This window comes from Adiantum capillus-veneris, chromosome 8 (genome assembly GCF_014529385.1).
Source record: "Adiantum capillus-veneris isolate H3 chromosome 8, ASM1452938v2, whole genome shotgun sequence".
NCBI classification, from domain to species: domain Eukaryota; kingdom Viridiplantae; phylum Streptophyta; class Polypodiopsida; order Polypodiales; family Pteridaceae; genus Adiantum; species Adiantum capillus-veneris.
Genome location: NC_140938.1, coordinates 93,150,500 through 93,164,574, shown reverse-complemented (window position 1 = coordinate 93,164,574; position 14,075 = coordinate 93,150,500). Strand labels below are relative to the sequence as shown.

The 14,075-nt window shown below is 41.3% G+C and overlaps 1 protein-coding gene across 1 annotated transcript; it reads left to right on the top strand.

Annotated features, from left to right (window-relative positions):
* Positions 1 to 5,258: 5,258 nt before the first annotated feature.
* On the top strand, positions 5,259 to 6,893 carry LOC147452559 (aspartic proteinase nepenthesin-2-like). Its single transcript, XM_086518970.1, has 2 exons — positions 5,259 to 5,525; positions 5,614 to 6,893. Exons 1-2 carry the CDS (start codon positions 5,301 to 5,303, stop codon positions 6,691 to 6,693), a joined length of 1,305 nt encoding a protein of 434 aa, XP_086375096.1. The 5' UTR covers positions 5,259 to 5,300; the 3' UTR covers positions 6,694 to 6,893.
* The last annotated feature ends 7,182 nt before the right edge of the window (positions 6,894 to 14,075 follow it).

Sequence of the window (14,075 nt, the reverse complement as noted above, 5' to 3'; positions counted from 1 at the left end):
CCCTAGAATAGAATCAAAAACTCAAACCAAAAGTAGTAAAGTCACTGTGAAGAACAACAAGTACCAAGAACGCATAAAATGGACTCATGAGAAAAATTTAGTAGAGTCTCCTTTTGTATGATTCAAAATTCAACTCAAAAAACACATAAACTACTCAAAACAACCACTGGGCATCAACTGATCAAAACCACTACTATGTGACCACCACTCGACGTCAAAAGCACAAAAGACCGCCTAGATACATATACTATGGCGAGGGTACCGTAAGAGGGGAACTCCGGCTACCTATATCACCATAGGTATTTCAACATTCAAGAATACCTTAGCTCAAAGAAAACCTCATGCTATTGACTCTCCAAAGGCTAATGCAGACACAAAAGGACTAGCCACAGTCTCAGAAAGGGCTCTTTCGGTCCAAGTCCCAAAAATGGCCAGGAAAACTACCAAAATAGTCAAGAAATGGCTCAACTTGTGGTACAATGTAGTACAATGTGCAGTCTCTGAAACTCAATGTACATGGGTGACCGCGCTCAAACAGGCACCAAGAGCTGCATGCAATAAAATTGATCCTTGCGAAGATATCTACTCTCAAAAAAGCTCAATAGCACTATGGTGTGCTAGAGTAAACATGCATCTGTCAATGCATCTGCTCACAGAGAAACTGCTATCAAAATGATTTCCAAAATTGCCTAAAAGGCGTTGTGCCTGTAAATGTCTGAAAACCTGGAGAATTTGTGTGTAAACGAGCTCAAAAGCCCCTTGTAACCTGCATGTCGGTGTAGATAAGTGCTGATTTCCACCGTCGGGTAAAAATGTGCTAGTTGTGTAGCCACCAAAAGGTGCTCTGATTCAAAAAAGTATCGTAGAGCATGATTGGTGCACTCGATGTCGATGCCCGGTGTAACTCCTCTATGGTAGAGGCACCTCACTCGTGCGCGTGGCAAGCACAACTGTTCACAAGAAGATGGTCATCCACGAGAACGCTAGTGTATGGGTCGGATGTCAAAAATTTGTCGTGTAATGTGCAAGAACGGTGTCATGGTCGTAAAAAAGATCTCGAAACCAATGTACTGTGCTATCGAAAGGATGTCAGAAACTGAGTCGATGTCAAAGGACTAACCAAGAGCCGATCCGCTCTCGCCGAGATGTGGTGTTGGTGTCGGAGCCGGAGGTCTCTCTCTCTCTCTCTCTCTCTCTCTCTCTCTCTCTCTCTCTCTCTCTCTCTCTCTCTCTCTCTCTCTCTCTCTCTCTCTCTCTCTCTCTCTCTCTCTCTCTCTGTGTCACCTTCCATCACCGGACGGAAGCACTCATCGATGTTGGTGCAAAGCGATGAGTCGCCGATGTCGAGGCGGGAAAACCTTGTTCTCTCTCTTTCTCTCACGTGTTCGCCTCTATCTCTCACACAACTCTGCTCTCTCACTCTATCTCTAAAGCTCTCTCACGTTGCGGTGTGTGTGAACCGGTGTGTGTGTGTGTGTGTGTGTGTGTGTGTGTGAGCTGATGTGTGAAAGCGGAATGGGGTCGAGGAGACGAGGGGGGTGGGTCAGGAACCCCGTGGAAGCAATCCCTTGCACATACTAAGTGTGTAAAGTCAAGGTTCTTTTTAAAAATCCTATATTTTATCAAATTGTTGAGCCTGCAGACTTTGTCGTTTAACGAGCTTGAGTGCCTTGCTCGATATGTCTCCTGACTGTCTGTTGATGCTGCCTGTTCAATGCCTTAGCCCCAAGCCTTCAAGGCATGCATACTCCTTGCAAAGGATGCCGACCCTCAGGACTAAGTGGCACGGGCATGGGAGGGTGGGATCTACGGCGGGGGCATTGTGGGCCGTAGATCCCAGTGGCGGCGCCGAAAGTAATCTAGGGTACCCTAGTTTACTTTTTAATTATAAAAAGTAAACTAGGGTACCCTAGATTACTTTCAGTTTCCGCCCTTGTGCATACATGTTATAAGTAAATTAGGGTCCCCATGTTTCACAACGCGCGCAAAGCGTAGTGGTTAAGGTGTGCGCCTCTCATGGGTGAGGTCACGGGTTCAAAACCCACGTGGGTACCCTAGTTTACTTTTTACAAAAGTAATCTAGGGTACCCGCATTCCAGATCTACGACCCACAATCCCCCGGCCGTAGATCCCACCCTCCCATGCCCGTGCCACTTAGTCCTGAGGGATGCCAACCTTGTCTACTTGTGAGTTGCTTGCTCAAGTTCTGGGCCCTAGTTGCTGACTCTGTCCCAATTTGCTTTTTTCTCGACCTCCTTGTTGCAAGCTCCTGCCGCTGCCGGTTCCTCCTTAGCTTTTGATTCACTGCAGCCCAATTAGCTTCAATTGCTTCAAGATTCCGCGTTGTTGCATCCCTCAATTCATGCAAAGCTTCAAAGATTTCTCAAGAAATTCCAAGTTCATCCCCATTTCTACAGAGCTTCCATGCTCTCTAGATTCCCTTAGATTAAGAGCGCTGCACACGCGGGGTGGGAGCGAGGATCGGCAGGGGTGCTCTTGGGCTCCGATACCAATTGATTGAGATGACCATGCAGTGAGTGCAAGAGAGGGAAGAAGAGAAGGGGAAGGGGATGAGCATACACAGACCTTTGGTGGAGCTCTAGAGAGTAATTGACTCTCTTTTCCTTATTTACCTTATAACCAAACAATGGGTAATGGACGGGCACCCGCCCACAACCCAGCCACGGGACCTGAAACCCAACATCCCATAGCAACTTATAGATGCCTATATTGCTTCAATCGTGCTCAAGCGCGAACTCATCACAAGCTCATCTATAAATGCAAAGAGCCGCCAATTCCTACCAGTAGTAGCACTAAAGAGTGCCAAGAGTTGCCACATATGTTCCAGACATCATGTTTGCACCACCACAGTTGCATCGACTACACCGCTCCAATGCCAATCCTCATCCATAACATCAACAAAGACTACCTTACAAGTGTTACACCACAAGGCTTGTCTCGCTACTTGTTGTGTGGTGGGAATTGTGAGCTTTGAAAGTGATAAGGCTCTAAAGTCCTTTGAAACCTTCCAAGAGGCTTTTCACACTCAATTGGAGAGTGTCTCCTATGTGGCCACATATGCATGTATTTGAATGCACACAATCTTTATCGTATCTCTCTAGGTCTTTTGGCACTACCATCAAAATACTCTTTCACATGTGCACAAACACAAGATACAAAATGTATGTGTGATCAGGTGCTTTCATCCATTGATCATAAAACTTGTACCCCCAACATAATGGGCGGACAAACAACAAGAAGAAGACCAGGAAGATGAACATGGAGAAAATCATGAAGGATACAAATGGGAGTCGAGGAGGAAGAAGACTACCATGACACATGGAGCAACATAATCTTATGATGTACTCCATAATTGAACCTAGGCATGATCAAATGGTCACCTTTGTGAACCATAGAGTGATGAATCGAATTGAACCACATATGACGTATTAGTGGGCCATCACAAAGCCTTGGATAAATCACTGTAGAGTATCCATGGCTAGTTCAAGGGGGAGTTTTTTAAGATTTCCCTGGTCATGAAGTGCTATGGGAATAGCCTCTCTCCCTATGGCATGATGGCCTAATACACTTTCACGAGGCACAATTCTAACCTTACCTAGCTATATGATCGATCAAATTGTTACGATGCCCTATAAACACTCACCAAAAATCACTTAAACAAAAAACAACAATGCGAGCGAGTGCTAGCAATGTTGCTTGAGATAGCAAATCTTGCTCTTACCAAATGTTAGAAATTTGGTTACAAGAATGCACATAAAGATGTAGAAGATGAAAGAGAAACTCAAAAGCTCACAACACAAGAAGTTGTACCATTACTAGGTGTGCTAATACAAATATAAGACTTGCCCTAGATTGATGGACAAGTATACAAGCTAGGAAAAGAAACCTCCTAGTGAGAGAAAAGAGGGTCCCGTTGGTCCTAAGTGTGTTCACACACATCACTATGGTAACATTGTAACAATTATTATGTGTTTTATGGATCAAAAATGATGTGTCACATATAGAGCCAGTGATTTTTCTTTACAATTCATCAGAAAATGTTCTAGTATGCATTTTCATACCGCTTTATGTTGAAGTTTTGATATATACTAAAATTGAGATAATGATATGCTCATCATGTGAGACATGTTGTTTGCAACACTTGGTATAAGTTGTAAGTAGAGACTCTTGGCATTGACCATTCTATGACAATTACGATGATAGATTGGGAGCTAGGCAAGGTAGTTTATTCTTCTTTCTTTAGGGTGGGCTGAAGCATGGAGCGGTCCACATTCCCTTCTAGCACATTGTAGTCACTAGGAGAGAGGCATGTTTGTTATGCCTTCAACAACTAAAGTGGATTGTCCTTACAATACTTTGATTTGCCAAAGGCTTGGAGATCATGCATGTGCACATCGTGCCTTCAAAGGTGACCAAAAAAAAAAGGTTTTAAGGAAAAGAACATAACGCACAGGAGAATTATAATAAAAGCAAGAGCCATGACAATGATATTGTGTAGCTTACAAGCATGGCGCTGCTTGAAAATTCAATAATGCCAAGCAAGAGGGAAAGGAATTATATAATTCCACCTCATATTGAAAGAATTTGGTGACGAAATGTGGAAAAAAAAATTCCTCTTTGAATTAAAAGGATAGAGAGGATTTGTGTATGGTTAGGAAACTAGCTCAAGGCTTAATGCTGGCATAACTTATAATAGGCTCTCCCATATCTTTGATTCTAGCATTCGCTTAAATTTTGGCACAGAGAAACGGTCTCACATATAATGAAGGGGAAGAGCGTTGGACGGTCTCCCACCATACAGTGTGGCATAAATCGCCATCACACATTGAATAGAAGCCCTTAATTTATTCTTGATACAAGAGGGAGGGAGGGAGGGAGGGAGGGAGGGAGGTGAAGAACTCTCGGCATGAACCCAAAGTCGATAAAAGGAGTCGAGTAGGCACGCTTTCTCATGCAAGCGAATATCTGTACTAGACAAGAAGGTGAAACATGCACAAGCAATAAGATTATGAGAGAGCTGAGAGAGGCAAGGGGGGGATGGCGCGGGGGGGAATAGTCTGCATGTTACATGATAGCATGTTGTTGATCAGCTCATGGGGTTGGCCAGCAACCCACAATGCATAGGCCACATTTTCTGCACGCTGGCTTAGGCGCTATGGATTCCCTTAACATATAATATATATATAGCTGCATCGAAGCCCCCTGGCACTATAAGTCTCAATCTATAAGAGCGCGTTTACACACTATCTCTCGCTCTAGCTCTGACAAACACAGATACCATGCAGAAAATGATGATAATAATCCTACCCCTTGTGTTACTCGCGCAAATCGCCAAAGCTCAAGATGCACCTACAATACTAGAGCTAAACTTGTTGAATGACACCTTTGGGCTCTACTACACTTCGCTAAGCATGGGCACTCCACCCACTCTCATAAGTGTCAGCATCGACACCGGCAGCGACTTGAATTGGATCAAGTGTTCACCTTGCTTTGACTGTGGAGATGTGAGTCTCTCTCTCTCTCTCTCTCTCTCTCTCGCTCTGCTTTCGGCTCTACTTAATTACTTAACTGCTTCCTGATTGTATTTTGCAGACGATGTCAAACAGCCGACTGTTCATGCCCTTCAAGTCTTCAACATTCGGCGTGGTTGAGTGCACAACCAACCACAGCTGTCCCGCCGGCTACGTCGAATCGACCGGCTCGAAGATAAGCTGCGCCCAAAGTGCTGTGCCGCATATATGCATACACAAATACGGCTACGAAGACGGAAGCATGACTACCGGATATCTCTTTAGAGATATGCTCACCATGGAGACATTGTCAGCTGCAGTGGCAGCATCATCGGCCGGCAATGATTCACAAGTAGAGGACCAGCTCGTCTTCGGCTGCGGCATAATTAACACGGGATTAGAGGCAAACAACAATGCATCCGGGATTTTAGGTCTTAGCCGCGGGCCTCTCTCCATTGTGTCGCAGCTTAGCTTGAAAATATTTTCTTATTGTATGCCTAACAGAGCGCATACAACGAATGTGACGGGCTACCTGGTCCTTGGGGACTCCCATCCACAATTGCCAGGAAAGCCTCTGCATTACACTCCCATGTTACACGATAACATGGCTGGGTCGCCCACATCAATATTCTATTATCTGGAGGTGACTGGCATTAGCATAAATAGCATGCTACTAGACATCCCTACCTCAGCGTTTGCGCTGAGCAGCGATGGCCAGTCCGGAGGCACGCTGCTCGACTCAGGGACGTCGTTCACAACGCTCGTCGATGAGGCATACACGGTTATGGAAAAGGCCTTCGTGGCAGCCATGGACCCGATGCTTGTGATGGTGAGCATTGGTAACGAGATAACCTGCTATGCAGTGCCTCCATCACAGAAGGGGCTGTTGGTAGCTCCAAGGATTACGTTTCACCTTGCCAACATGCTAGACCTCCATCAATCCACAGACCAGACTCTGCATATCGACCAAGATGCTAGTGATGCAACCCATGATGTGTATTGTCTGGCATATAGGAATGCGGGGCCGTTCGGTACTGGCCAAGCCCTGAATATATTTGGAAACCATCAGCAACAGGGCCTCCACATCGAGGTTGATATAGCAGGCTCTCGACTTGGTTTCGCCACCTCCCCAACCAATTGTGATTATGCCAATACTAATTGATAATAAATACTAACCACTATGGTAATTTTGAGCGCTTACTTCAGAACCTCCCGCTTCTGGTCAATATGTATACTTCAATTTTAGACTTAGAATTGAGGTTAAAACCATAAAAATGGCACTTCGACATGGGGGATACCTTGATTACCAGAAATTAATACCTCAAAATTAGTGTTTGAATCATAGGCATCTCTCTCTCCAGACTCGTGTGATAGATCTTTCAGGTCTCTTGGGATTGTTCCTAAGATGTTAAAATTTCTCTTCTTCTTCTTCTTCTCTCTCTCTTTCTCTCTCTCTCTCTCTCTCTCTCTCTCTCTCTTTCTCTCATATACACACATAAGGTCTCTTGGGATTGTTACTACGATGTTAAAATTTCTCTTCTTCTTCTTCTTCTTCTCTCTCTCTCTCTCTCTCTCTCTCTCTCTCTCTCTCTCGCATACACACATAGCGTTTTAGCTTGAGTTCAAAACTTGTTGTATAGATCTTGAGGTCACTTGGGTTACCTCCACGCAGTTAGAACTTCTCCCCCCCCCCCCCCCCCCCCCCCCCCCCCCCCCCCGCGCCGCTCTCTCTCTCTCTCTCTCTCTCTCTCTCTCTCTCACACACACACACACACACACACACACACACACACACACACACACACACACGTCATAAGGTCTTAGCTTGAGTTCAAAACTTGTTGTATAGATCTTGAGGTCTCTTGGTTCACTCCACGCCGGTAGAACTTCTTTCCTCTCTCTCTCTCTCTCTCTCTCTCTCTCTCTCTATATATATATATATATATATATATATATATATATATATATATATATATATATAGCCTTATATATAATTCACTTCTCATGTCCCAATTACAAGTTTAACTTGTTTCGTGGTCTCTAACCTTGTTGCTACACCAAACCTCTTTTTAACGCATGTAGCCATTCTTTTCATGTCGTGAGTGATACCTCTACTTTAGGATGATTCACAGAGAGCGGCAAGGTGCGTGGTGCATGGGATGATCACATACTATAGCACCCATAGATGTTGCTAGCACAATCATTCACAGAGGGTGTAATGGAAAAATTAATCAAGGTGTTTGAATTGATGGATTATGCTTTTAATTCAAATGTCTGTACAAGATTGTCAACGAAGAAAGATTGTTAAAATATGCACCTCCATTTTTTTTCTCACATAAATATGGTGTGTGTGTGTGTGTGCGTGTGTGTGTGTTTTATGTTTTAAATCGTAACCACAATTGGAATCATATGCTTAAGTACAATTTAGATTGAAGTTTCAATACAAAATAAATTATGTTTATGATCATAAATTACAAAAGAACATAGTATTAATTGGCTTTACAAAGATAAATTCACAAAGAAATTGGATTTTGTATGAGATGATTTATGTTCGCTTTCTGCCACCACAAGCATTCCTAATTGAGGGATAAGAGACTCACCTGCCAACCAACCAGACAACACATAGTTAGAATTAATCATATATTGAATGGGTGACATGTGCAAAGCGCCCCCCATCCACGTGTTATAGTTGTCACATCTAGCAATGCATAGCATCTTGCATTCTCCAATAATGAGGTAAATTATCCATTGAGATTGAGAGAGAGAGAGAGAGAGAGAGAGAGAGAGAGAGAGAGCAAAAATTAATCACCATTTAATAGAGATGAGTTTATCTTGATAAGTAGAACTTCCAACAATCTCTTATTTTGTAATCACACAAGTTGAGAACATCTTCTGAAGACATTGAATCCACAACAAATATATTATTGTGGATATACATGTATCTATAAATCTAGAGGGTGTGTCCATGGAACTTGTAGATTAAAAACCATCACCACGTTTGTAGTATACAATCCCCTATTGTATTTATCACAAAACCTTAAATTTCATTTTATGGATGTAAAAAATAAACGCACTATGTCAAAATTTCCTACTGTGTGTGTGTGTGTGCGCGCGCGCACGCGCATGTCGATTAGAAGTATATTTAGTTATAATCTCTACCTTTGCTTACTTACATTTGATAGGTAGAGTGTATTTTCAAGTGAGGGTGTGTTTTGATTTGCTTGTGTGTGTGTGTGTGTGTGTGTGCGCGCGCGCGCATGCGCACATACGTGCACACGAACGTATGTACTCATGGGTGTGCGAATACATATGAAAACATTTGTACAAAAATTGCAACAAGTTCTTCACCAAATTTAAAATTGATGACAAAACTATGAATTAAACAACACCTGTGAAGTCGTGGCAAGAAGTAATGCCATGTTGCAAATCACCTCCAAGACTGATGTCCAAGGGGTACCTTGATGATTGATATAGTGCTACAATTTATCCTTTGATTGGCTTTGCAACATATGTAGCTATCATAGAATTATGATAAATTGAAAGTAAGCAAATAGTCTTTCAAGCTCTACTATGTAGTACAACTCAAGCTTGTGTATACTCAAGGCTCTCTAGGTTTGCATCCATCACTCTTCTTCTCCTTTTATCCTCATATGTCCTCAATCCGTTGAAGAGTAGAGTGACCTATTATTAGATACACCAATTTCTGTTTTGCATAGAGACAATATTGTAAGAGTGTGTGTGTGTACATGTGAGAAGGAGAGAGAATGATAAAAGACAACAAAGCTACAATCCGTTTCCTCCTCTTTTAGCAATACCCTTTTCTTTAAAAATCAATGCCTAAGAGGGAGTTGTGTGTGTGTGTGTGTCCAAAACTTCTTTTGTTTGGTGTTCATGAGAGCTAGAGGGAGAAGTTTTTAGAGGGTAGGGAAAGTAGTTTCCCATCTTTTGTCTTTTTTTGAAAAGAAAAAGTATAGGTGATGGTCCTACATGTTTCCTTATCAATGCAACCACTACATTTCAAAACAAGTGAAAGATATTCAAAAAAGTATTTTGATATCCTATTATAGCCTTCCAATTTGTGTAGAAAGAAAATGAGAGCTTTCTCAAGGCCTTGAACGGTTGCACTTATATGACTTTCTTTTTTGTGCAACTAGTGAAAAAGTAGTTTTAGTGAGCCTTCAAAATGCAAACTAGAGTCACCATTCAAATTTGAGGGGTGGGTGAGAGTCACATCCAAAAAATTTCCTAAGCAAATAATAATAAGATACCCACCAAAAAAAAAGTGGGGGAGGGGGGTCTCCTAACTTTGAGAGTGAGTGTGTGTATGTGTGTGTTTTTTTTTTAGCTTTGTAAAACATCAAAACATTGTGTGTGTGTGTGTGTGTGTGCGTGTGCGCGCGCGCGTGTGTGTGTACATGTGAAAATCATACTCTTACCATTTTTGTGAATCAGATAAATTGATATAAGTTTATAATTTATTGATACAATTTTATATAATAATAGTAAAAAAAATGGTGATGGTCTAACTCACTCTCTATAGAACATGGGTATGTGTGCATGTGTGTGATGCATTTTTGTACATGAGCTCTTTTTCAGTTTATTGTGTGTGTGTGTGTGTGTGTGTGTCCTCTTCCTAGGAATATAAGAAGAGAGATAGGCATAAAAATTAGTTTTTAGTATTTATATTAGCATGAGATCTTTGAGGCTATTGGACACTGAGGCGTCTACAATCCCAGATCGATCAATGTTGAATTTAGACATCTATTCCATTTGGGGCCTCCTCTTTGTTTTGGAGGGGAGAAGAGGGCGGGCAACATCTCAATCTCAAAGAGAATACCTTGCATGTGAAGACATGGATCTTGTGGAGCACAACAAGACAATGGCACGAGTGCCCTTATTTAGTATAAGTAGGTACTAAATAGAGATTGGATGGCATACACCAAGGTGTGGAGCCATGCTAAAATGAGGGAAATGAGGGATCCTCTCACTCCAAGGTTGGAAGTGCTTTCGGTACCTCCACACACTACTCTCCAACATCAAGTGTTAAATTCAATTGATAAAATAATTTCTCCATCAAACAGGGATACTTACTCCACAAGGGGATAGTATATCAACGGACACGGACATTTGGCACCAATTTTTGTGAATTTTCTTCCTCTGTTTCTTTTGTTTTGTACAAGTGTATTTGAAATAGGTAATCCAATTTCCTTATTCATTTCAATGCTTAATCATTATGTGGTGGTTCTTGATTGATTGATGGTACCCTAAGTTGTGTAATAGCCGGAAGGAGAAGATGGCATGCTCATTCAATCAAGAGCACACTCACACTTGGACATGTTAGAAGCAGCTACATTCATCATGAAAAGTTAAAAGTAGCTACATTCATTATGAAAGTTTCATTAAGAATGTGGATTGAGCATTACATACGAGAGACTAGGCATAGTGTTCCAAGTGAGTAGTCTCACTATGAAAATCTCAAAATGTTTACCGCGACCTTTTATCGTGTTTTGTAGAGAGAGAGAGAGAGTCCAAAATGGGCTGGCCAAAGAAGGGATCGAGAAGGAGGCGGGGAAGCTTTTTTTTGTATTTCAAATATTATCACGGATATTACCGCATTTATTATTGTGTACATTACTACAATCATTGCCGCTTTACTTGTCGCGCTTATTACGGATCCTTGCTTTAGCGCTTAAAAATTCAAGTTTTGGTGTTTCCCTTTGTTTTGCTTGTGAATAAAAATTAAAGAATATTATTTAAAATTTTAATAAAATAAAAAATTGATATTAAACAATGGCTATTGTGTGTGTGAGAGAGAGAGAGAGAGAGAGAGAGAGAGAGAGAGAGATGAATGGACGACAAGACAAAAAAAACAATTCATAACCTAAAGTATACAAAATGTTTATGAATCATCTTCTAAAAGATCTCTACAAGAAGCGTCATCCAATTCTAAGCCCATGGCTCCTAAATCAATAAAGAGAGAAATAGAATTGTCGTTTGTGTATGTGTTGGCATCATCGTCTTCGAATTTGTGATCCTCCATCTCATCATCATCATCTTCATGGACATCAACCTCGCTAAGACTAGCAGCCGTTAGACTTGAATCATCGATCTCTCTCTTCTCTGTCTACCCCTATCCAAAGTAGTAGGTGGTAGAGGGTCTAAGATGGTCTCCACTTCATTAATGGAAAAATGATTTTCCCCTGAGGTGTTACCCCGGGGAGGTCACCTAAGAAAAATGTAACCTATCATGTGAGTTCAACAGAAGGGTATTTAAAGTTCTTGAAACTTACAGAAATATATATATAGAAGGACATTATATTTTCAAATTTGATAAAAACTTACAGATTTTAAAAGAAAAGGGTACATTATATTCCTAACAAAATTCACAGATAAGGGGTTTTACAAACATGTCTTGAACGCACGTGATATGGTAGTTTTACTCATAGTGAACCCCCCGAGGGTGTTAGAGGAACTACGAACCAAATTTTTGGTTGGTGGATTGCTCGGATATAGATGACCTATAGAAGAGAAGTTCAAAGTGAGTAACATTGGTATAATTAATCACACAAGCAAATAAGGGTAAAGAAGGTAATCACTCACCTGCTCACAATTTTGTGGCAAAACTAAAAATTGCCATACCTCCCTATGTGATGCACACTAGAGGCCACCATGTAGAGGCCATTCTCATGCCCTCTAGACACGTTTGCAAAGAACTTGCACTCAAAGATGAAGGTATGAAAGGTTCTAAAATTGACCTTTAGTATCCTTTCAATATTTTCATAGTATTGGCTTCATCACCATTTGGGTCAAAGTTGCCCATGATGCCACAATCCATGGTGGTTTGACCCTTGTCAATGTGACATGTATGAAAGTGTCGACTCTTTGACCACATAGAGTTTAAGAAAAGGCATTACAAAATAAGAAAATAATTGTTATCAATTACAAATATTTGTCATAACCTTTGTATTGAGGATACAAAAGTTATTGCTTACTCACGATGGATCCATATCCATGTTAAATAAATTTTTCTTTTCACTTGGAGAGTGTGAACTCATCCTTGCATCCTCTTGATCTAACCACATGCAAGGCATTGAGGGATCAACTTGTGTCAAATACTCTTAAATGTAAACAAATTCCTCTTGCACGATCCACCCCCCATTGTTCAAGTTAGTTTTAAATAACTTATTCGATATTTCTTTGTAGATGGAGCAATCTGGGGAGGCATCAGGTTTGCAAGAGTTGGTCGTGTAAGAGAGAAACATGAGCATGTTTGACTAGCCTTTAGATCGTCAATAATTCTGTCACTTGAAAATTTGTGTGTTTCTTGGTGATCAGGGAAGAGAAATGGAATGTCAGCAAAGGAGGTGTAGACTTTGCAACAAGTCTAGAGATAGAAATATTGCATGTTTCGCACCTACCTTTGGTAACATACCCATCAATAGGTGAGTGAAAAACTTGAATGACAGTTGCGATGTGTTCCAAAATCTTGCTTGATATGTTTGAGGGTTTTTCTAGATGACGTTGGTGACCATATTCAAATTGCGAATTTCGGTTCAGAAAAAATAGAAGGTAACTTGAAGAATGCCTTGCTAAGCACTGTGAGGCCACATGTCATGGAGAAATGTCTTCATCCGATGTGTGATGGTTCAGTCGTGGATTCTACAATAAACACTTCCATTATGTTTTTACCAACCAATGCACCTGTGTATGGGCTGTCTGATTCCAATGTGCCAGATTGAAATAGAATGGAAGTATGCAAGTTTGGACAGCTTGCTCGTTTGGCTTTGTCAATAGTAGATGATAAAGGTGTGTTTGTGGTTGTCTTCCATTCAGATAATTATGGAATGGTGCATGATATCACCATTGATATTGGATGGCGTGAAGACCACGTAAACATGGTCGTTTGTAAAACATAGATATGCAAGAAGGAAAGTAGGATTGTGCACACATTGCTTGTTTTTGCAATGAGGAAAGAGCACACCTGGACATCATAGGCAATTGACATATCGTCAGAGGATGCCTGGTTGCTAGAGGATGTCAGGTTTACTTTTTCTTGCCATAGTACGTAATACATAATTTGGCTTTCCTAGCAAGAAAAGGTCTAGTTCTAGTAGCCATGGCATTCGTTGGTGTATGGTCTTTAAGGTAAAGCTTAATCTGATCAAGAATCTTTGCATGATTCTCAGGGTTGTGATTAGTACTCATGCGAGCTGTCATTCTATAACGTGAGCAATCCTGAAACATGCAGAGGTGACATAAAAATTAGCAAAGAATCTAGATAGTAATGTATACTTGGTCCTGCAAACCTTCAACCGGCAAAGTCAGAGACTATGGTAGCCGTGAGCAGGGAACCAGAAAAGGAGTCTAAAAAAAGGGCCACCTAACACCAGTCTACCTATAAAGGATTTAAAGACTGTGGGCCCAAATTAGAGCTCCAATCCTAAGATAATTTCCTAGGCCAGCATCCCGGTTTCCCCCGAAAAGGAAAAACCTTATGTATAGGATGTGTGTGTAGCTATTTAAATCTTAACTAATAAGTCATAA